Here is a 23,616-nt window from a genome sequence, read left to right on the forward strand (position 1 = left end):
CTGCACTAAGCAGTTGTTGTAGGGATGGGACTGCTGGTATGCTGTTCTGTGCCAGTTTGCAGCTTTTAGCTGATTTGCTTCACTCATTCACCAGATAATCAGCTTATATTTCATCCCTTCTGCTGCTCTCAGAACACAGCATATCCTTCATTTTGCTCTGCTTACATATATCCTCTCTGGTCTTCGGGGCCCCAATCCCACACAGCACTGAGCCTCAGAACTCTCCCCAACAGAGTTCTTGAAGTGACAGCAAGCAGATCCCACAGCTGAGGCTATGGAGACTCACACCCATTTTGGCACTAGCTGAGCTGTTTCCCACCCTTTCCTCAGATGCCAACAACTCTGCCCACAAAGCCGAATCCATGGGGAAGAGAGGCATAAAATACATCAAATCAGCAAAGATTACCTATAGAGGCATCAACTGTAGCACATTCAAGCAAAAACTTTCACTGAACAATAAAACAGTTGGGTTGGAAGGGACCTTAAAGAGAATCTCATTCCAACCCCCAGCGCCACAGGCAGGACACCCTCCCTGTCCAACCTGGCCTTGAACACTTGCAGGAATAGGGCATCCCCAGCTTCTGGGAAACCTGTGCCAGGGCCTCAGAACCCTCACAGTAAAGAATTTCTTCCTAATATCCAATCTAAATCTACCCTTCTTCAGCTTAAGGCCATTCCCCCACGTCTTATCACTGCATACGCTTGCAAAGAGTATCTCTCCAGCCTTCTTGTAGACCCCTCTTAGATACTAGAAGGCTGCTATCAGGTCTCCAGGCTGCTATAAGGTCTTTCTCTTTCAGAAAAGCTTAAAAACACCTCATTGAACCAAAGGCTTATCTTTATTTGCCAAGAAAACAAAGCTATGCACAGCACCTAAGCAAACCATCAGTAATCCCTGGATAGCCCCCACCCAGCCAGTTTGCCCTGCAGAGCACTGCTTCTATCAGTCAAAGATCCAGTTCAACTGCTCATTTACCTCCCTGAGGAAAGCCTCTTGACTTCAGGGGAAACAAGATCTGGCTCAAGATGTGAAAAAGGGCATCAGATGAGAATAAACAAAATCACCAGTTGGCAGGAAAAAAAAACCAACTAAAAACAACAGAGTGAACATGAGGAATCCTGTGTCTACACTGTCTTGACCCATGGAAAAAGCAAACAGCACACTAATAAAAGTTTCTCTGTTAACAGTGGCTGTATGTAATTAGGAAAGGCATTCAGCTTCTGTTTTCAGCATGTAATTTTTAATTGATTCTGCTGAAAGAAACCTTAGTGTTGTTTCAGTTAGCAGGAGTCTTTCCAGCAAAACTGGTCTCCATAAAAGCCTTATGTAAAGCTTCCTTCAAGTGTCACAGGCTCATTGTCTGAATTGGCAGGGAATTAACCTGTTGCAAAGAGGCCATTCCCTATAAAAGCCAACAGTCATGAGACACAGATGCAGACCTCATGGGTCTCCTCCACTAAGGAAAGGTGATGATTTCAGAGACCTGGCCAGTATCCAGCAATCTGTCCAGATCCCAGAGGATGAAGTTTTTCCCTGTCATAAGGAGTACCCCACACACAAAGGAGACTGTCTCAGGTAACACACAGAGGAGTAAACACTACCTGTTAATATGCTCATCTTATTTTCCCCAAGAGCTGGAGTTCAGCCCCAAGGCCAGACCATGTTCTTTATCTGGGTGTGTAATTATCTTTTGCCTTCCAAAGGGACCATGCATCCTATTAAACACCACTGAGTCACAGGACCTACGCACCAGAGCACAGGGATTCTTTGCACACCGTCCCACATCCAGAGGTGTGATAGGGCACAAGCAGGCCCCCAACATCTCCAGACGGGTCAGCTGCATTAGAAAGTCACAAAAGCACTGGAATGAGCTCAGCAGCACAAGCCCTCAGGATAAAAACAAGGTTCTTCAGACACCCAGTAACCAGTCCTTCTCCCCAGCCTTTCAGCTCCTCTGGGTTCTGGTCAGCTACATTACCTTCATGCTACACCTCGGGTAGCCTTAAGGATGTATCTGCCTCTATGCTGTGCCAAGCAGTGAGCTGGGGCATGGAGGTGTCTTTGTTGTCCAACTCCACACCTCAGGATGGCAAAACCACTAAAGTACAGGGTGCACAGCTGACACTGTGTCCTGCACACTGTATCACCTCTGCAGGTAGTGGAGCTGTGTTCTCAAGAGTGAGCCTCTCAGCCCAGGCATCCTACTGGCGAGACACACTTGCAGAGAGAGAGAAAAGTTTGTCTTGAAAGTTAAGGCCATACCACTAGGCTGGGCTGACTGCTTTATGTTGCCTTTAGAAAGATCTTACTGTAAACCTCAAAGCCCCCTCCTCCAAAAAAATCCAACCCCACAACAACCAAATTTAAGGAAATATTCGCATTTGCCCTCAATACACAAGTAGGTGACCTTGGCACGTGGATCCATCCACTCCCAAAGCTGTACATCAGCCTACAACAAGGTCTGAATTTGAGGGCAGCAGGGCAGACCAGCCATTTTTACAGTAGTGCTACACAGAAGGAAATGCCCTGCTTTTGAAATAAACCCTTATAATCATCCACTATCCCTCTGCATTTTAGCAGACTGTGAGTGGACCAGCTCCCTCACACTGAGTAAGCCACTGTGCAGCCTAATTCTGCTCAGATACACTGCTTTGTTTTGTTTCTGGCATGCACAGAAGCCAAAATATGCTTCCCCTACCCTGGGAACTGCTGAACTGTAAAGTGAAAGTCTGCAAAAGCTGCCTCAAGAAAAACAGCACATACAGCCATTAGAAAAAATGACAAACCAACCTACCTATCTGCAACAGAACCCAGCACATTAATTTCCTTTAGAAATAATCCTGGTGAAAGCAGCAGTGCACAAATATCACCCTGTGAGCAAAGATTTTATTTACAATAACCACGATTATTACCTAATGTTTTCCTGGCAACAACCAGCATGAGCTGATCCCAAGTATGTCCTTGTCCTACTCCTCTGTGGTCAGGGGTGCACAATACACTGTGATGTGACATGTAAAGAGATTGTTTTCATGTCTGGATGCATTCCCCTGTATGATGGGATCAGGAACCCCACTGTACTTGCTGGGGGTTTTTTTTCAGGAAGCAACTATAAATAGGTGCTGCTAAGTTGACAGCTAAACCTCAGCTCAGGGCAAGAGAGACCTTTCCTTGATAAGGCCAGAAAGTTATCTCTCCTTTGTAGTGCTGCAAATGAAGAGAAAAAAATAAAGGTTTTTGAAACTGAAATCTCTCTTTTAAAGAGCCCCAAATACATACAATGTATGTTTATGGGATTCCTATTCTGGCCACAGCTTAGTAACAAAAAAAGAGTTTCCTCAAAATGAGGCGCAAACTCACTGAAAATTCCAGCTGAATCATGAAAACCATCCCATGAGGGCACCAATCCAGCTGTAACCCCAGTTTTAACACTAAAAATCACATATAACCAAAATGAATCATCTGCCTCAGGAACCCCATTCTCAGGGATTTACAGTAGCAATTGCAAAAATACTGCACTACAGCTATTTCAAATTGCTTGTGTGTGGCTGAAAAAGGAATCAGTGAACAGCTGATTTTAGCAGCCACCAGCACCATCCTCCCAGGCCACAATGACGAGTTTCAGCTACTTCCTGATGAACTTTCAGTGCTGTCTCTCAAATCTCTCTGGCATTTCAAAGAAGAGAAAACTCAGCTTTTGGCAGTGCTTGTGGCAAATGCAACTTGACTTACCAGGAGAACACTCATTGCACTGGTAAATGCAGATTCTTTCCTGAACTACTTAATCTTGAAGGGAGCAAGGAAAAATACAGCATTATTAAGTCAAGCCCAGAAGAAAAACAAATGACCCAGAGTATTCTAGGAACTCTTTTCCTCCACTCACCCTTGAAATCCAGAAAGAAGAGACACCTTGAAGAGCTTGTGGCAAAACCCTTTCTGGTCAGGCTATTTCTGGTGTCTCTGCCCCCTGCTCCCAGCTTCCTAAGCAAGCACTCACATTCTGATCCTAAGATCTGATCCAAACTCTCTTACACAAGTGCAGTGATTCCATCCTGCACACTCTCCCAGAGCCTGGTGTTTGTGACCCCACAGAAGCAACCTCAGCTCAGTACAGCCCCAGCCAGCAGCTCTCTCCTCTTACATCTTCCAGAACCCCAACTAATTACAAGAAACCAAGTCACCCCCCTGCAGATCTGCCCCATGCAGCTGAAGCTGTCTGACTCCACAGCTTAACCAGTTTCTTAACAAGATCAAAGCCTGTGCAGTTGTTCGAGGAGCTTTTCAATTACTTCTCCAGTTTCTATCATGAATTACAGCAGCACTTGAGGAGTGCCAAAACCCAGAGGGATCAGTTACTCCTGCCCTGTGACAGGCAGCAGGCTGGGGCAGACAGGACAAGCTGTAAGCACATGGCATTACATTATGCACAGACCCAGTTTTGCTGCTGAATGATTGACAATAACTACTGGATGTCACTATTTTAAGGGTAATGTCATTTGTGTAATTATCTGGCAGGGTCTCTCCTCAGCGGCTGGCATTATTCACAAGGGAAGAATTAGACTGAAATCCAGCTGTAGAGTAAGGAGATTTGCTATTCCATACAGACAATCACTGTGCTTTAGGAGTTTGATACATGGGGTATATCATTAGTCATCTTCAGGCTCTCAGGACATGGAGAATATCAAAATGACACTCCTCTATTTCACTGTGCCATATATGTCACGTGAGTTCATACTTAAAAATATTTTACTATTCTCTGTCCTCACCTGACCATCTGTTTCTTACTGCAGCTCAAGGTAGGAAGAGACAGAGAAGCTGCCTTTGCTTGACTGATCCTACCATTTCACTATCAGATAGAAAGTGCCCCTCGCACAGCCCCCAGCCCTTTGGCCACTTCAGCCCTCAGCTGTTCTGGTTTTAGTGAGTTCAAACCTGGGTTTATCTGGCATGGGAGGATGCCCTACTGCCTGAGTTAAACTATGTCAAGTCCCAAATCAGACAGCGTTTGACCCAACCCACAGAAATGGCACTAACAGAGCTGGATGGGATTGGAACTGGTCCCATCCTGCACCCAGCTCTGGATCCCAGCAGTACAACTGTAACCAAGCAGCAAAAGAGAACTGACATTATTCTTTGCAGTACTGGCATGCTGCAAGTGGGACTGAGCAGGGCTACAGCAGATCATGCTCAAAAATGCGTGCTTTGCTGCTGGATTCCAGGTAACAGCATTCCAAAGAAAACAACTGTCTGCTCCTCCTCCCCAGTGCTCTGGGCACAAGGATGCCAGAGGTGTTCTGTGAAGTACGGCAGAAAGAAACCTTTCTGTACAACCAGACTGTGGCAGTGATGACACCTCTCTGCTCCAGCTGTCCTCCTCCATCCCAGAAGAGGCCTTGCTGTGCCCCTGGGGCATAAGGGAGGATGCTGGTCAAATGGTCATGCTGGCCAGGGACGGTTCTGCACAGCAGCCTGGCTCTGATCCATGCTGGCTGCTCTATGCCTTTATGCTTGAGCTGACAGGGGAGCAGTTCAGCAGCACAGAAAGGAAAAAATATAACCAAACTGACCCCGTGAGTACAGAAAAATGACAAATAACAAAGGAGAACTATGTATGGGAAACAGCTTCCTGAGAACAGCCTTGAGACTTGGAGCGGAGGCTGACGCACGGAGGCAACGATGCTCCCGTCCTGTTCCAAACACAAAGATGCCAGACATGGACAGGAAGGAAGAACTCCTGCTGTAGGACCATGGCAGGAATGAAAAGACTTTTAGTGGCTGAGATGAGTGGCACTGAACAGGTATGTGAAATAGATAGGGTTTAAACAGGGAAGCAGAGGCTTTGGTGTGACCAGTACGCATTAGTCTTGAAATAACATGGCACACTGTGGAAAAAGCAACAGATCCTTACATTCACCTCCCAGAAAATCTGGGAAGGTTTAATTTAATGCCTGCCCAGAAATCTCACCCCCTCCTGGAAAGTGGTGCACCTTGACCAATGTGCAGAAGGAATGTGGAGGTACTGTTATCCCAGCTGACAATTTGTTCCTGGTGGGCAGCAAGTGACACTTCTTTATTCAAGCACAGAATTCCAGCTCTCATCTCAGCTGTGGGGTTCAGACAAAGGGAAGCAATGAAGGCAGAGCTCACCGGTAGATGATGCCTCTTTCATGGAGAAACATGAGGGCTGAAATAATTTCTGCAGCGTAGAACCGGGCCCGATCTTCATCGAAGCGCCGCGACTTCTGGATGTGGAACATCAAGTCCCCACCATTGACAAACTCCATCACAAAGAACAGGCGATCCTACACACAGGCAACCACAACAAACATGAACAGCATTAATCACATCCTTGGCCAGGCTTAGAAAAGTCTTAGTAAAACTATTATCTCTCAAACAAAAACAGATTAAGTAAACATGAGACTGTGTGGGGGGGGGAAAGGCTGATTTTTTTCAGGGAAAATCAAGTCAATACTAGGAAGATCTGTTAGTACCTCCTTGCCCTGCACTCCTCCCAGAAGTCATGACCCCAGCTGTGAAATGAATTCCTGTTCACATGTGGATTGGGCATGTCAGTAAGTATGTTCTCATCGCTAAGCAACTCCCATCACGTTTCCCTGAATTACCCTCAGCCTGAATCAGCAGGGAATGATAGCCCTTCATCAGTACTCTCTGAGCTCAGTGGCACGAGAGAAATCTGCAAAAAATCACTGACTCCCTAGTAAACACCTCAGACCTCTGGGAAAAGCTGCTCCATAACACAACATACATAATCAGAATGCAGCTTCACCACAACACTGTCTCGAGGATATCCCAACATTATTTCTGGAGAGTGTGGGCTGTTTTCCAGGATGGGATTTCCTGCCATACACTTGCATGGCAGCTGTTTTTTGGGCCCTCAGGTTCCAGCTTTCCTCTGATTAGGAAATGATTCTATGCAGAGAACCTGCACAGAGACCTCTGCAGAGGTCTCTGGGCAGTAGAGGAACTGATAAGGATGAAGTATAAACAAAAGTTTCTGCTGAGCAGAAAAGGAACCTGTTTGATAAAGTTCAGTTCATTAACCACAGCTGTTAGTCTCTGAGGTTTCTTTTTTGGCTTTGTTCTGGCTTTTGCAAAAGCCTGCAGATAGGGAGGCACTTGCTTAAGCTGTGTGCTCAACAGTGAGTAGGGCTTTCACAGGTGTTCACTTGATTGTGAGAGGAAGGACAGAGAGAGATTTGGCACAAAAATAAACCCTGAAATTGTTGCAGTCTAGTTCAAAAATTTCTTTTAGCAATTGTTTCAGGACTTTCAGTATTTGTTGTTTCAGTTTTTCTCTGAGTATCAGGAACAAGCAGATTGGAAAACAGGCATAGAATTCCACTGAGACCAGTCAGGCTTTTAATGGTAATACATGCCTTTCTTTCCCACAAGCCCCTTCCCAGGTCTGATGTTAATTATCTACAAGCTACCTTTAAACCCTCTCTAAGTTTAAGAGGATAAGCATTGTCATGCTCCACTTTCTGGCAGTCAGCCAGCTTGAAATGACTACTGGTATTAACATCTTGAGATGCACACAGCAGAAGAAAAACAACCAGAAATTCCCTCATTTCTCAATGGAAATGAGCAGGAAAGCAAATGGCTTGTGACACATGAGGACAGCTTGCTTCGCATAGCCAACCTGGGCTCTGCCATGCAGCTCCTTCTGGGCTCCTTCCAGAAGGTAAAGATCATTAAATCATAGAATCATTTGAGTTGAAAAGGCCTTTAGAGACCATCAACCACTAACCCAACTCTGGCCAAGCCCACTACTAAACCATGTCCCCAAGTGCCACATGTCTACACGTCTTTTAAATACCTCCAGGGATGGGGACTCCACCACTGCCCTGGGCAGACTGTTCCAGGCAGCTTGACCATCCTTTCAGTGAAGAAATTGTTCCTAATATCCAATCTAAACTTTCCCTGGTGCAACTTCAGACCATTTCCTCTTGTCCTGTCCCTTGTTCCCTGGGAGCAGAGCCCGACCTCCACCTGGCTCCACCCTCCTCTCAGGGAGTCGTAGAGAGCAAGAAGCTTTCCCCTGAGCCTCCTTTCCTCCAGGCTGAGCACCCCCAGTTGCTCCTCATCAGACTTGTGCTCCAGACCCCTACCCAGCTCCACTGTCATTCCCAGGACACACTCAGCACCTCAATGTCCTTCCTGCAGTGAGGCTCCCAAAACTGAACCCAGAATTTGAGGTGCAGCCTCACCATTGCTCCCAGCATTCTCACAACACTACTGCAGCACCAAGGCCATGTGTTGAATGCTATCTCCAGTCCATATAAACACCACCACCGCATTGTTTCACTCTGTCTTTATTACAGGGCACTGAAAGACACCTGAGCTGGCTTGTCTACAGCAGCAGTCTGAGCCAGAGCAGCATGGCTCTTCAGCAAACCCACCAGCAGCCTTGGCTCTTCAGCCCACATCAGCCCTGCAATGCCACATCTTCACTGCAGCTGGTTAAGCTCAGTCTGGCTGTCCTGTGCCTGCCTGTTCCTCCAGCTGCAGCACAGGCATCACCTCTGCCCCGCCAGTCAGGCTGGCTTTTACATCTCCTTGTTATTCCTTCCCACCTCCTTCCTTGCTGATCTCTCCACACGACACACACTTATCTAGCCCAGCTTGTCCAGGCATCTCCTCAAGTCCATACTTAAAAAAGAAATCCCTCTTGCCAGATCCCCAACAGGAAGCAATTTAATTTCCCAGCAGCCTGGTGAGGGATGGCGTGTGTGTGTATTTATGTAAGTGATACATATGCCTGTATAAACATGCATGCACTTAGGTGAACACACATGGATTTCCTATTCTTTCCTTAAAGGTGACCTTCAGGGAAACAAAATTAACTCTTCCTATCTTAAAACATCTATGTCCAGCTTCTCCAGAGCAGGCAAAACTCCACAGCCCACCTCAGACTTCTGGTTGTACTCGTCTCCACTATGATGCTTACAGGAAGACACTACTTCTTTCTCAAATGTTCAGGTGAGCACCAAAACAGCTGATTTTGAAATTCACATCACTGCTGCCATGGAATTAGCAGCTTTTTGCTAAAAACTGCTCTTGCTTCAGACTAATTGCAAACCTGAGCAAGCATAACCACATGTGTTATATAGTCACACCCACCCATGGGCTCATTTCACTGGTCAAGCATAAATACAGAACTTTGGGTTACTCAACTTTTAAATTTTTTTTTTTTCAATTTAATTTTAAAGAAGTCCAGCTTATTGTCTGCCCACTTTCCTAACACTTAGAAAGCCCATGGGGCTGCTGAAGAAAAGAGCAGGATGGGTACTACAACTGGTTTATAATGCAGCATTTGTGCATTGGTCTGCTACATGCCTGGAAACAAGCATTAGGAAAATGAGCACTAATGACCATCCTTTGGGGAAAAGCATCTAAAAGCCAGGTCAGGCCTCCCATTTTTACTCTTAAGGAAGACCATCAGCTTGCTAAGCTGCAAAGACCAACCACTCTCCCAAGAATCATTAAGAAATAACATAACCAGTGGTGTCCTATTAAAAAAAAAAAGAGGCGGGAAAGGAAGGGAGGGGGGAAGGAAAAGAGAAGAGGAGGCAATGAAAAGAAAAGAGAGGAAGAGAAGGAGGGAGAGACAGGGAAGGGCAGGGGAAAGAAGGGAGAAGAGAGAGGGAAAAAGAGGAAGGGAAAAAAAGAGGAAAAAAGAAAAAAAAAAAAAGAAGGCAATTTGCAGCTGGAAGAGTAAGACTGAGTAAATAACCATAAAAGGGGCCAGGAAAAGTAAATCTTAAAACAGCAGATAGTTCAGACACTTGCAAATTTGACCTAAGAGTCAGTTACGTGTCTCCTTTCTTGGGGACTACCAGTGGGAATGAGGAGCAGTTGAAAGCTGGATTGTTTTCTGACAGGGCCCGATGCTGAACTCCTCACATGTGTATTTTCTATTGTGCTTTGCCCAGAAGTCTCCCTGATCTGGTATCTCTGTTTGACGTGGTAAGAAAGGAGCATTTGAGTCAACAGGAAACAGTGACATGAAAGGCTTTGCAGCAAGTGGCAGCCGCAGGAGGAAATCACATTGCACCATTCCTGGACTGGGATCAAGATGAATAAAGTCTCAGAGCAATTGTTACTGTAAATTAAAGAAACACTTGGAGGAAACAAAATCCATGGGATCAGGCAGGTTAATTTCAAGGCTGGACTACACCTAGAGATTAATCCTATCAATTTTCATGCAAGACAGCTGTCTCTTTTATTTTTCTTGGCTTTAAAAAAAAATTATTTATTTTAACTTCAGTGTTCCATCCCTATTTGCTCACTTATTAGCAAGGCAAAGGCTGTTGGAAGCACAGCAGTGGTTGACAGTAGCTGTAAATACCCATAATATTCTTTCATTGTCTTAGGGGGTTTTGTGGGACTTCAAGAAAGTCCCTGACTGCAAAAGCCACCAAGAAGGAGAATCTACACACTGGTTACTGCCCCTTGCAAACACTGAAATCTGTCTCAAGCATCACTTAAGCCCTTTGTCCTCACCAGCTCTACAAGCTGTTTTGGATCCTCATACCCTTCCCTCTTTGTCATCACAAGGGAAGAAAAAATATCCAGGTTTTATTAAAAGAGCATCCTTTCCCTCCACTGTGATGGCCAGCTTCTACCCTCTTCTACTCATAGCTGATGTCCATGTACAACCCACACAAGACCAAACATCTCTGAAGACACTTGGGACCTTATCTCCAATCACAAGGGTCCAATTTACCCCCCTGAAAATCAGCCTGGCTCAGGAATTCCACTTAGTTTGCATTTCATCTTTTTGGAAATAATTCATGCACACAACTCCTTAGAAAATCAGCTTTGGGTTCAATCTGAGTTCACTGAAGCCAAAGGGTCTCCCCAGGAAAACAGTCATTTTTCCCTGTTTTGGCAGTTAATGCTTTGCAGAGCAGAAGGCAGGCTTTCCAAATCATCCCCAAACAGAGACAGCTGTGTCACTGCTTCCCAGAGAAACTTTATTGTTTCCAAAAAGAGTAGCAGGGCTTAGGGAGCGTGCAAGCAAATTATTACAAGATAATTACAAGAGCTGGCAGGCTCTCTCAGTGTTCCCAATGTTCTCCCTTCGTGGTCCACAACCCCCACACAAAGCAAATCTGCCCTAGGTCTTGCTGGGAGCGAGCAAATAAACTGTGATTTCTCAGTACTGGGCTCCAGAAAGCCACATGTCCAACTCCCCAGCAGTGCAAGTGGCCATCTGTATCTGGGTCAAGGCACTGCAAAGCATAGGATCTGGAGGAGGAATAATAAACAGGTTCGTAACTGAATATTTATCTTTGTAGGACTAACACAGCCATGCTCCACTCTTAGATGCTGCTCTGTGAGGAAATGCTTGTCCTCCATACCCAGCCCTCCACAGATTCTATGAATTCCTGTTGGAAATGCTTCCCCTCCCTCACTGTGGTCTTCAACATCTTCATGAGGGGAAGCAGAGGGGCAGGCTCTGATCTCTTCTCTCTGGTGCCCAGTGACAGGATGTGAGGGAATGGCCTGAAGTTTTGTCAGGGGAGGTTTAGGCTGGCTATTAGGAAAAGTGTCTTCACCCAGAGGATGTTTGGACACTGGAACAGGCTCCCCAGGGCACCAAGCCTGGCAGAGCTCAAGGAGGGTGTGGACAATGCTCTCAGGCACAGAACTGTTCTGTGCAGGGCCAGGAGTTGGACCCAATGATCCTGATTGGGTCCCTTCCAACTCAGCATATTCTATGATTCTATGATTTCATACCCAGCCCCACACAGAATCCATAGATTCTATGAATTCCTGTTGGGAATGCTTCCCCCCAATATCCTGCCCCTGAACCAAGGTAGCACCCTCATGAGCTGCCTGCTGCTCCTAGCTCCGAGGGTTAAGGAAGGCAGGCTGTCCAGGGGGCTTACACATGGTTTCAAATCCAGGGAGGATCACAGGTGTCCTGTGAACAGGCTCACCAAGAAGCAGTCACCACAACAACTCTTTTACAAACACGTGTGCGAGCACAGGAGCAGATCTAATGAGCTCAGCCCCAAATTTCCAGACAAAGCCACTCTCACCTGACTGCAACGGAGCAAGGCAGTGACTGATGTCAGGTAAAGATTTGGTCCTTTGACTTCAAATCACAGCAACTACATCAAGGAACACTTCTGCCCCATGCTGGCTGAGCTGGAAGCCTATGCACGTTGTAGGTGATGGCCATGGCATGGCCCAGGACTCCCAAGCAGAGAGGCAGCAGGTTTTACAGCCATCTGCTTGCCAAGCAGTGCTGCTCTGTGGGCTGTTCTTCCTCCCTGCTTCAGTGGCTGTGGAAGTGCCCACCAGCCCCAGGAACCACTTCTGCCTCAGGGAACCAAGCCACAGACAGCACATCCAGCCCTGGGGCTACCCAGATGAGGGGATCACTGTGTGATGCAGCTGAAAGGCTGAGAAGGGGAAGGTTTCTTTCTTCTGCTGGTTTTGGGTGGTTTTTTAAGTTAGAAGGAGGTGCAGTGAAAATTAAGCCAACTCACAATGGGCATAAGCTACATGTGGTGTCTCCTCCAGGCTGGGCAGCTGGTGAACACATTTCTGAGAATCTCAGGTCACTTCCCCACACCAGGCTCGTTTTTAGCTCCTTTCATAGTCACCAACCACTGTCACAACCACATAAATGGGGCAGTTATCATTGGCTATCACCCCACCATGCTCTGCTCTCTGACGCTGCTGACAGTGGGCACCATGAGGCTCCCTGTGGGGCCACTGCAACAAGGCACATACACATTGCTCAGAGAATCATAAATTGGCTCTTTCCATTTGCATAAATAAAATCTGCAGGGTCCCTCAGGGTAAAGGCAGCCCTGGCACTCAGGTGCACAGTGCAGCATCAACGCTGAGCTCATTCCAGAGGAGCTCAACAACAACCACAAACCAGGGCGAGCTGAGGGGAGTTGTGGGTTCCCACTCACCCCAGGGGAAAAAACCCAAAACTAAACAAAAAACCCCAAATCTGACTGCATCCTCCAAATTCCTGCCCCTATTTTCTTAACCACTTGGCTGAAATTTCAAGCTCATATGCTGGAGAGTTTTTGTAACAGGCAAATTCAGTCATTTGTCTGGAACAATGCTTCTTCTGGGGTATTCAAGTGAACCATACACACATCCTTCCTCCTCATCCCCTTCCTGCAAGACAGCCTAACTCACAGCAGCATTACACTATTAGCTCATCTTTTCACTAGGAACTTTCACACAGTGTATGTGCAAAAGGATGATTATTATCTTGTTCACCTGTGTGTGTTCCATTTGAAACAAGACCAGACCTGAATTAGAAAAAAAACCCAAAACTCAGATAAGTCAACCAATTATGTGAAAAAAAAATGTCTGGTTTTTTAATCCCAACTAAAAAAAAAGGACACTTGGAGCATCATTAAAATAAGATATTACAAGGATAAAAAACAAATTGAAAGAAGAAGCAAAACAAAATCTTCCCCTCCAGACCTTTTAAAATGGTACAGAAAACTACATAAACACTTCTTCCCACCTGAAAGATTAAAAAAAATCAAAGGACTGGCTGAACTAAGAGGGGAATAAATTGAGAAAAAAGGAACTCTAGTGTATAACTGTAGACATTACCTGTTAATCAAAGATTTATAGGACATCTGCACCCCTCAGCTGGCTGCTGGCATCTTGGTGTCTCAGAAGAGAATAACCCTATAAATACCATGCTTTCTTTACACCCTTCAGTTCAAAAAGGCTACTGAAATTGGTGTTTTCAGTTTAGAGTGACCAACCTGCAACAGCTCTTCCCATTTTACAAAATACTGAGCTCTGCACTATCTGTTGGCTCAGGCAGGGCTAGGCAAGGCTAGAGACCTCTATGAGCTCAGCCAAAGGTCTTCACAAAAACTAAGAGTGCCAAAACACCCCAAAGCCACTTGGAAACAGCTTGCTGTGAGGGTGTAGATCACCTTCTCACCTTAAACTTCACCTGGAAAGCAATATGGATTCAAAGAGACTGAAACCTAAAGTACCACTGGCTCACACCTCAGTTACCTCTTCTATGAGCTTAGACTGCCTTTGTTTTTTCTTCTGCTTCCTCCTCAATACTGACTGGCACCTGCTTGCTCAGGCTGCTTCAGAGCTGCTTCCATTTTGATCCCCTTTTATGCTGCAACTTCCTTGATTTTAAGGCCAAAAAATACTAGTTTCACATACTGTGGCTAACCATAGGCAACACACTTGGCTACCCTTGCACTGAGCTTGATGATTTGTCCAAGCTACAGTCTCTCCCCTAAGCCACTGCAAATGGAGACAGGCATTTATTTCAGCTTCACGAAAATGCAAATATCCAAAGTCCCTCAACCATCTGGGGTCAGAAAGTTACTCTGGGGAACTACGACACGACGATGGCAGCTGACCCTTCCAACCCTCCAGCTCATGTTTTCACCTCAGCTCACATCACCTCAGAGTGCAGCCCAAGTGTGGACGCCCAGCAAAGTTCACAGATTAGAGTCAGAAATGTCAGTCTGATCTTGTTTCATCTCCTGCCTGCAAAAAAAACCCCAGCCTCGAATGTTCCTGCAACAAAGTCACCACTGCAAGGTGTCACTGCATGTATCAGAAAAAGCAGAGCCTTTCTGAGCAGGCTGCGGAGGCCTCGCACATCTGGTTCACTGACAACTGGAACCAGTGTGCCAGCAAACACATCAGGGGTTTTGGGTGGATGTGAACACTGTCAAACCACAGAAAGATGCACTTTTGGCCAGCCTGCTTTTATGCTGTGCTAGACGGGACGAGAGCCAGAGGAAAGCAGAAATTGGCTGTCCCTGCTGTGGTCACAAAGCCAACATGAGGGCACCACGGTGCACACACCTGCAGGAGCTGCACTAGAGAGTGAAGGTGGGAGAGGAAATTCCCCTGTACCTCCCTGTCAAAAAAAACCCAAAAACCAACCCACCACCCCAGGTAAAGCATAACTCAAGCTCCTTCAAGCCTTACTTGCAGAGCCTTCCAGCAGAGTGGTTTGGGGCTAACATGGGTCTCAACTCTCAAGAACAGAAGTCTCAGTGCTTGCAGAAAAGCATCCAAGACGTGCATTTTCCTGTCACGTGAATGCATGCACAGAGTTGTGCCTCCACGACATGCCACAGAGGGAATGCTGGGGGTTCAGAGCCTGGGAGTGGATCAAAGCCATCCTCTCTGCTCCTTCTCAGTGCCTTGCAAAGAGAACATCAAAGAGGCCTCACTAATTCCTGAATGCCCACCAGCACACTCCAAAGTCTGTCAGGGTACTTCCTCATCTCCCAGAGCCCCAGGAAAGCTGTCACTGCCACTCCAGCCTCCCTCACCTCCACCACACCGTGCTCTGCCCTGTGCTCTACCCACCTGGTGACACTGGAGTCACTGGTGGACAACCAGGCTGATGCTGATGATCCCCTGGAGGGACCATGACCGAGGACTCCCCTGGACAAACAAGGGCACTTAGACCTCCCTTGTAGCATCTGGGGGCAAGGGGTGGGTGAGCTGCCACCTCTCAGTCCCACCACTTTGGCTCGTGGGCCCTCACTTGAAAATGATGTCCCTGTTGAAGGCTCCAAGTCAGCTCTAACACTTCCAGGAGGTGAAATACAGGCTCATCTCTCTAAACAATTGGGTGACCCATGACAAGATGCCCACACTGACCCTGGCAGAACTGCCTGAGTGCCCCAAGAGCCAGTGGAGATGCGGAGAAACTTTCCTCTTCCATGTTGATCAGCCTGCAGCCAGTAAAGGGGACAAAAAAACTGCATGCCAAACAGCAGGCTGTCCTTGTAAAATGGGACCAGTTCCATGATTATACTGTCCTGGAGTCCCAGGCCAGTCCCGCCTGGCTTAAATAGCACCCTGCTCATTATTATCTTGAAGGATGCTCGTTATAGAAAAATCACATCCCTCTGCCAAGTTCTCGTGTCTCACTATTTTTGGAACAATAGGGGCAGGCTCTGAGCCTCAGCAACTGTCAGCAGAGCCAGAGGGAAAGCAAATCCATATAACGATCAGGCTGGCTTACGGGGACAGTGCTGGGAACAGCATCGCCTGGGGGACAGTCCCCTGGAAGGACTCTTTGGTCATGAGAAAAGGGATAAGGGCAATAAACATAAAACCCAGAAGCTATTCGACACTATTTGCATGGGAAGCTGATCTCTCCCAGCCCTCTTCATTCTCATGCATATGAGTGGAGACAAAAGGATTTAAAAGCAAACCACCTGTGCAGGAAGGATGGCTCCTAAACCCCAAAGAAGACAGGACCTACTTACTGCAAGCTGATTTTAATTAAAACATTCCAGGATTCACATTCCCTAGGATTACATTCCTGACTTATTTATTTATATATATAGCCTCTTTCACCCCTTCTAGGACAGTACTGTTGAGGTGTTGGATGACACCAGCATCAGGTAAAAGGAAACAAACACTTTTTGGTGCTTGTGACCCCTAATTCAGGATCTGGGATTATCCTCAGGTCCCAGCACCTGTCAGCAACTCACGGATTACTGGAGAGGAAGCATAATCCTCTCTGACACTAAAGAATTATTCTAAGGCCCTAGAAAAAGCAGAGGTAAATGGCTTAGGCAAGGTGGAAAGCTCCCAAGGCAAGGCCTTCAATTAAAAAAAAGTTTACAATTTTAAAAAACAGAGATGTGGTGAGCAAGGGAGACCTCCCACAGATGCAGCTGGAGCAGGACTTTAATTACCCCCCTGCAATGGAGCAGTTGGACTCTTTCCTTGCCTTTCAGAGGAAAGGAATCCGGAGGTGCAAGTCCAAAACTGCCTAGCCCAGTGTGCTGGGCACACAGATGGCTACATCCAGCTTCTGCCAGCCTGCTGAGCTGCTGCTATTTCATCTTTAGGCTCTGAAAAGTGTGACCCACACCAGGCAGAGCTAGCCCTTGCAGCTCCTACCACCTAGTGGCTGCAGGATTCAGCCCTGACGGAGCCAGGAGGAGGTCAGGCAGCCTCAGCCCACCCTGGGCAAACAAAGCCGCCCTTGCTGGCAGGCATCACTTACGCTGCAACTGAGACTAAAGCAGGCTCACACTGAGCACCAGAGAACAGAAAACCTCTCTGAAAACTGTCAGTGGCTAATGTAAGCTCAGAAAAACCTCAGCCAGCTCTAAAATAGGCAAGCAGAAGCAGCAGCAGTATAGACGAACTCGGGTAATGCATTGCTGTTTTGGGTACTTGTGCCTGCTCAGCTAATCACAGAATCACAGAATGGTTTGGGTTGGAAGAGATGCTAAAGATCATCTAGTTACAACCCTCCTCTCTTGTACAGGGACACCTTTCACTAGATCAGGTTGCTCAGAGCTTCATCCAGCCTGGCCTTGAACACTTTCCAGGGATGGGCATCCCTGGAAGAATGCTGCATTCCTGGCACCAGACAACATCACAGCGTGCAGCACAGACATGGCCTAGGCTGTTAAAGTCACCCTCAGGCTCCTTAAGCCAGGGGAAGAGTTTGCTAGTTTGGGTGGGATATTATAAAAAAAACAGAATTCAAACGGCTCTGGATCCAGCCAAATCCTCAGACCCTACGAGTGCTCTGTCCTCAAACTGCAGCAGCATCTCAGGCACTTCCAAGAGCCTTCCTTTTGAGTTTCCATGATTTCTTCTTGAACTGGGAGAGGTGAGGCCACAACTGGACACCCCTGTTCTAGGTGCAGCCTGGCCAGTGTCAGGAAGAAGGGATAATGACTCTCCAGAGCTCCTGAAGCAGCCCAGTCCATAAATTAGCTCACGTTCCATGGGGCTTCACTGCTGGCTCATACTGAGCCTGGCACCTACCATAAGCTCTGTCTGCCTTCCAGCTGGGCTACTGCTCTGCCAGTCAGTCCCAGCTTGTCCTGACCTATGGGATCAGGCTCTGACTTGGCCTTGACAAATGGTAGGAAGCCTCAAAACGGCTAGTTCTTGAAAAATTACTAAAGGCAGTAATGACATAGGTCATTATGTATCCAGGATCTCCATGGCAGCCAGGAGCTGTGCTTTGTTTTTTCTAACATGAACCATTAATACCACATTTTAAGAGTCTGGGCTGTAACTGTGATACATGTGATGTGGTTTCCATGTAATTGCAAACTGGGTATTTGTGCTACCATGCCCCCAGTCCATAGCTTTTTAAATATGGCTGCAGGATGTCATTTTGAATAAGTGGTTACTCTTTTTATATATATAATGGTTTATATGTATATATAAAAATATATATAAAAATATATTAAAAAAAAAAAAAAAATATATATATTTTTCTGCCAAGGTCTTGTTAATGGAGGGGATATCCCCATGCCATACAAAAAATAAACAGAAATCCCAAGTTTGTATCAGCCTGGTTAAGACCTCGTGGAAGGCTTGTGTACAGTGAATACCCTGGTGTTGCAATCATTTCTCTACTATAGCAAAGGGGTTTATTTGTGCTTTTGTAAACAATTTAAATCTGGTTATTCTGGATTGAAGTGGGTGTCACCAAGTGCAGACCATGGGCAGAAGGTGTTATGAACCATCTACACTTCTTTTGCAAACATTTCCCTTTTTGGTGTTGTTTATCATCAGAGGGGAAGTGGTTTTCTGTTACAGACAATCCAGACAGTGAAGCAAAGTGGGATTCAAGTAAAAGAGGAACCCAGGAAAGACTGGAAATAGCAGGGTCCTGCTATACAAGCACCACTCCCTTGGTACCATTTCAAGGACTGACCAGCTCTGTGCTCAAGGCACCAAGGGTTGAGGGGTTCTTCCCTCTGCTCCTCTGATGACAAGCTGGTCCAGAAATTCCTGTTCCAGGCTGCTCTACTGTTTAGCAACCACCTTTTAATTTCCAGTCTAACTGTACCCATGGCCAGTCTAGACTCCTTTAATCTTAGCCAGCATCTTGACAGCTTTGTTTCCCTCCTCAGTGTTTGACATCTGCAGACATCGATCAGATCCTCTTTTTACCTACAATTTGCTAGTCTAAACAGGCTGAGTTCTCCCCTTTTCTTCCTCTTTGCAAAAGACTCTGCAATTACTTCACCAGTCCAGAAGACTCTGCCTGCACCCACAGCAGACTGCATTCCATTTTTTTTGAACATGACAAAGAGTGCTCACACAGTGACCTTGAGTCTTCCCCAAGTTCAAGGGAAACACTCTACACAGCTCAGGAGCACATTTGCTGTTTTCACATCTGCACTGCAAATTCAGTCAGCAAAGCCATAGCAAAGGCCATAGCAACGAGTGGCAAAACCCACATTTGACCTCAAACAGAACACATCAATACTGAACATTTCCAATACTTCAGGAAAGCCATTACAAGTTGAAATACTATGAAATAAAAGTTTCCTTGGTTACTAGTGACAACAGTGAGCTATAAGTTTCATTTCTGCTATACACCACAGCTGCTCTGTGAACCATGTGAGCTGTGTATTAAATAAAACACAACACAAACCATTCAATTTCAATTATGTGAGTCTACCCAAGGGCTCCACCCTAAATGAGCACAGTTCTTCACCTCCAGAGCTGGCTGTTGCATCACCCCAGTGAAAAGAGAAATGGGTGGGTGGCTGAATACATTTGTCTGCTTTTTTTTTGCTTGGTTTTTTTTGAAGTATTTTGGGTTTATGTAGGAGGAGAAAAGCTGCAATTAAAAGGGCAAGTTTCTCCTGCCTCTTGTAAGAGGAAAACAAGCTCTACTGCCCCATAGCAAAGAACAAAATGCAACTGGAAAAGAGCCCAGGCAGTTTTGAAGATCTACACTGCAGAAAATGCTTTGGTCCTAATAAAAGCTTAGCTGAGGGACTCCCAAATTCACCTTGTGGCCACTGCCTCCATCTCAGCCACTCCCCCCTCCACCACCCACACCAGCAAGAGGCTTCCAGCCACCAGCTCACACCAAATGAGGCTCCCAGCCAGGCACTCAGCCCACATGCTGTCCTCCACTGAGGTACACAGGGCACAAGGGACAGCAGTGCTGCCAATTTGTCTTCCCTACACAAAAAGAAATACCAACTGTACACAGATCTGACTCAGTGTCCACCCATGTCAGGCAGACCCTTTCCAGGAACCCCAGAAGGATCTTTCATTCATTTCTGAGCAGTCTACAAAGGCTGGCAGAGACAGGAACCTCTGGTTCCAAGCACAAATCTTTTAAGTCTGCAGAAAACTCAATGCAAATACAGTCCAGTTAAAAATTCAGGCAGCAACAGAGCAGAGCCTGAGATCCCAGAGCAACCAGAGGACACTGCAGGTGTGTAGACATTTGCACTTGGAAACATTCAATGGAACAGAGATGTTCTTAGGGAAGACACAAAGAAAGGCTTTGTGCCTTACCAATTTGCTAGGGAGCTTAGAAAAAGCCAGGATTTGTTTGCCAAATGCCCAGCAGATGTTAGAGGTGGAATATAGCAGAGTGTTCTGTTCATCCTCAAGCAGAGAGGCTTCTCCTGGGTCTGAAGTGGACATTTGTAACAGGTCAGCAGCCAAATACACAACAGGGTTCCTCATGCCAGCCAGTGTCAGGAGGAAGGCTGGCCTCTGCCTGGGCTATACTTACAGGAGTCTGGAAGCAACAGTAGAGCTTGGTGAGGAAGGGGTGGTTCCTTGCTAAGGAGAGGATGCGTTTCTCGGTCATGGTGCACTCAACATCGTCATCCTGCAGAATGACATCCTTCTTCAGCACCTTCACTGCATAGAGCTGCCCACTCTCTTTCATCTTGGCAAGCATCACCTAAACCAAAAGAGAGTGTGAATGGCAAGGGCTGAGCCCTCTGAGCAGCACAGAGCCTCTCACACCTTCCCAGGCTATAAAGGTCAGTTATCTCATGACCAGGCTTGTGGACCAAAGTGAGTCAGCCTGTGAGCATGGGCATCAGTGTATAATCAATGACACACACTACTGCCTGCAGCAGGCTGCTCTGGACAGAAATACCCACACACACTGCTCCTGTCTGGCACACGGCTGGCTGGCCGAAGGTCACCCACTGTGCCAGCACACACTGCCTGGGCAGGGACACTCATCCCACCTCCCTCCTCAGATTTAAAACTCAAACACACTCTTTCACATCAGCTTCGTGGCAGAGAAGCAAAACCCCCATCTCACCACATTTGAAACCACTGCCTTGTTGCCTTTAAAGGAAAAGTCTTTACATGCTCCAAAAAATACTGCCCAAACGAGTGTTAACACACACACTTGGAGCTCCTGGTATAGGCCCTGGCATGCAGCTGTTCCTTCAGGTGCTAACTTCTTTTCTGTGATATCCAATTCTTCACTTTGCTGTCAGCTTTCTTTCTCTTCCCTTTTCTCCTTGTTCTCTGTAACCAACTTTGTTGCACAAAGGAAGTACTGCTTAGTACTTGCTCTGGAGTACCACCGGACAGCCTGTGAAGTGATTTCATGTTATGAAATCACTTCACCTACCTTGGGGCTTCCTAAATAAGGAATGTAGTTTCTCACAAAATAGCCACGAATAATTCTCACCTTTCCAAAGCTTCCCTTTCCCAATACACGAAGGAAGGTTAAGTCTTTGATCCCAAGTTTGCTTGCTGAACTGTCACTAATGTTGTTGCCATCCTTCAGGCTGCCTTTTCCTTGATGTTTCAAGGAAGATCTCGAAACCAGTTTCTGTGGAAGAAAGCAAACAAGTGTCAGTCTGTGTAGAAATTGTACTTCTTCCTCAGAGGTGCTCACAGGTGATCAACCCACCAACTACAGCATTTGGGGCCTGTTCTGGGGCACTTTACAGCTACTGGGACAGAAAGTGTGTTGGTAGCATCACACAGCTGCCACATCTGGCTGGCCAAAGCTGGCACTGCTCAGGGCTGTGCTGACATGTCAACACCAGCTCTGGTGACCCGGGCATTTCAGGTTGTAAACCCACTGCCCAGCACATCACAGATGATCACAGAACAAGCTGAGTTGGAAGGGACCCACAAGGATCATTGAGTCCAGCTCCAGGCCCTGCACAGGACCATCCCCAAGAGTCGAGAGGCAAGGTTGACTCTCTCCATCCTCACTCCCCACGAAAAAAAAGAGAATGAGTGGGGGAATCCAAGTCTTCTATTTACCAGGAAAGTAAGGAGGACTGCATAATTTCTGCAATAGGCAAAGTGCTGGTGAGATCTCAAATGCTGGCAGAGAATTTCATCTGAATTTCTTAGGTTTCTACGTGATTTTAAGACTCTTACTCAAAGCCCAGTTCAGTGGGATCCCAACTTCAAAACACGTTTCTTTTCCACATCTGGGCTGCTGGTTTCCTCCACAGCTCCAAATTCAATGGAAAGCTGTTCATTCCCATGCCAGCAGTGAGGTGCTGCATATTCAGGAGTTGTACCAGTATTAGCACACATTTCCAGAGCTTGTAATTTTGAAGTACACAAAGATCAAGCCAACCTCCAGTGCCCTCTGCTCACAGCTCTCCAGGTATGCATGTGCATACAAACGAGCACTTCTATTCAGTTTACTGGTCTAAACAAAGTCACACGGACTTCATGAGCTCCATCTTGTGACTACTTTGGTGTACAGCAAAGTTCCTCCTGCACAGGAGACTCGTCACCATGGACAAGGAACCAAGAGCAGCCACAGAGGCACAGAAAGGTTTGTGTTGGAATGAACCTTCAAGAGCATTTAGTTCCAAATCCCTAACACGCAGGGAGACCTTTCACTAGACCAGCTTGCTCAAAACCCCATCCAACCTGACCTTGAACACTTCCAGGGATGGGGCATCCACAGCTTCTCTGGGCAACCTGTGCCAGGGCCTCACCAGCCCCACAGCAAAGGATTTCTTCCTAACATATTATCTAAATCCACCCTCGTTCAGCTTAAAGCCATTCAGGGCTGTCCATACAGCACAGTCCAAACACTTCCTAGACTCTTTAGCTCACAAATAACAAGAAGAGATCATTAAACACCAAGTATAGATTTTTTTTTTCTGTTTTCATCTCCTTTTGATGTGCAGATGATGCAACAACAAGTGTTAACAAGTGCTGATTTTTGCAGAACAAAGAAGGGAGTAGGGGATTTCCCTGTAACTCCCAGGATAACTGTCCACCTGAACTGCTACAGGGAGAAGAGCAGAGATAAGAGTTTGCTATGAACCAACTGAAATCAAAAGGGGCACCACAGCCTTATTTAATAAGCCTGCTAGGTTGATACAGCATGATGTGGTAGATCAATGGCTAATTGTAGGAGAATGTTTACCAAGTCTGGAAATTATAGTTTGGGTTTTAATATTTTCTTTTTGTTGCGTTGACAGGGGCCACAAATTTTGGCTAGGGATGTAGTGAAGAGTGAAATGGGCTCCCCAAAATCACACAGAAAAAGTGACAAAGCTGGGAAGAGAACTAGGTTTCTTCTTGAGCTCTTCTGCTCTATCATACACCACACACATGCAGACAGCACTTGTGCTTGCACTAAAAATAAAAAATGCATGTCATGAATTATACTGATTTCTAATTAGTCAGGGGGTCTTATTCTGCTCTCATTTGTGATAAGCACATGGAAGAGTGTTTAATAGTCACAGCACTGTGAAACATAAGCACAGAGCAAAGGAACACCTAGAGATGAAGGCCTGGACATCAAACATCCATTTTTCAGGTGAGACCTTTACCACAAGCCACAGACCTATTCCTGC

At 46.4% G+C, this 23,616-nt stretch overlaps 1 protein-coding gene across 1 annotated transcript in view; it reads right to left on the bottom strand.

Annotated features, from left to right (window-relative positions):
* The window catches only part of PRKCH (protein kinase C eta), a 121,057-nt gene that overhangs the window by 45,423 nt on the left and 52,018 nt on the right, over positions 1-23,616 (bottom strand). Inside the window, exons 8-10 of the mRNA XM_069018503.1 lie at positions 21,465-21,608; positions 20,541-20,714; positions 6,146-6,300 (exon numbers count right to left, since the gene is read on the bottom strand). Coding sequence (XP_068874604.1) covers positions 6,146-6,300; positions 20,541-20,714; positions 21,465-21,608 — 473 coding nt within the window. The remainder of the gene's footprint in view (positions 1-6,145; positions 6,301-20,540; positions 20,715-21,464; positions 21,609-23,616) is intronic.

The sequence above is a fragment of the Aphelocoma coerulescens genome, chromosome 5 (assembly GCF_041296385.1).
Source record: "Aphelocoma coerulescens isolate FSJ_1873_10779 chromosome 5, UR_Acoe_1.0, whole genome shotgun sequence".
In the NCBI taxonomy this organism is placed as follows: domain Eukaryota; kingdom Metazoa; phylum Chordata; class Aves; order Passeriformes; family Corvidae; genus Aphelocoma; species Aphelocoma coerulescens.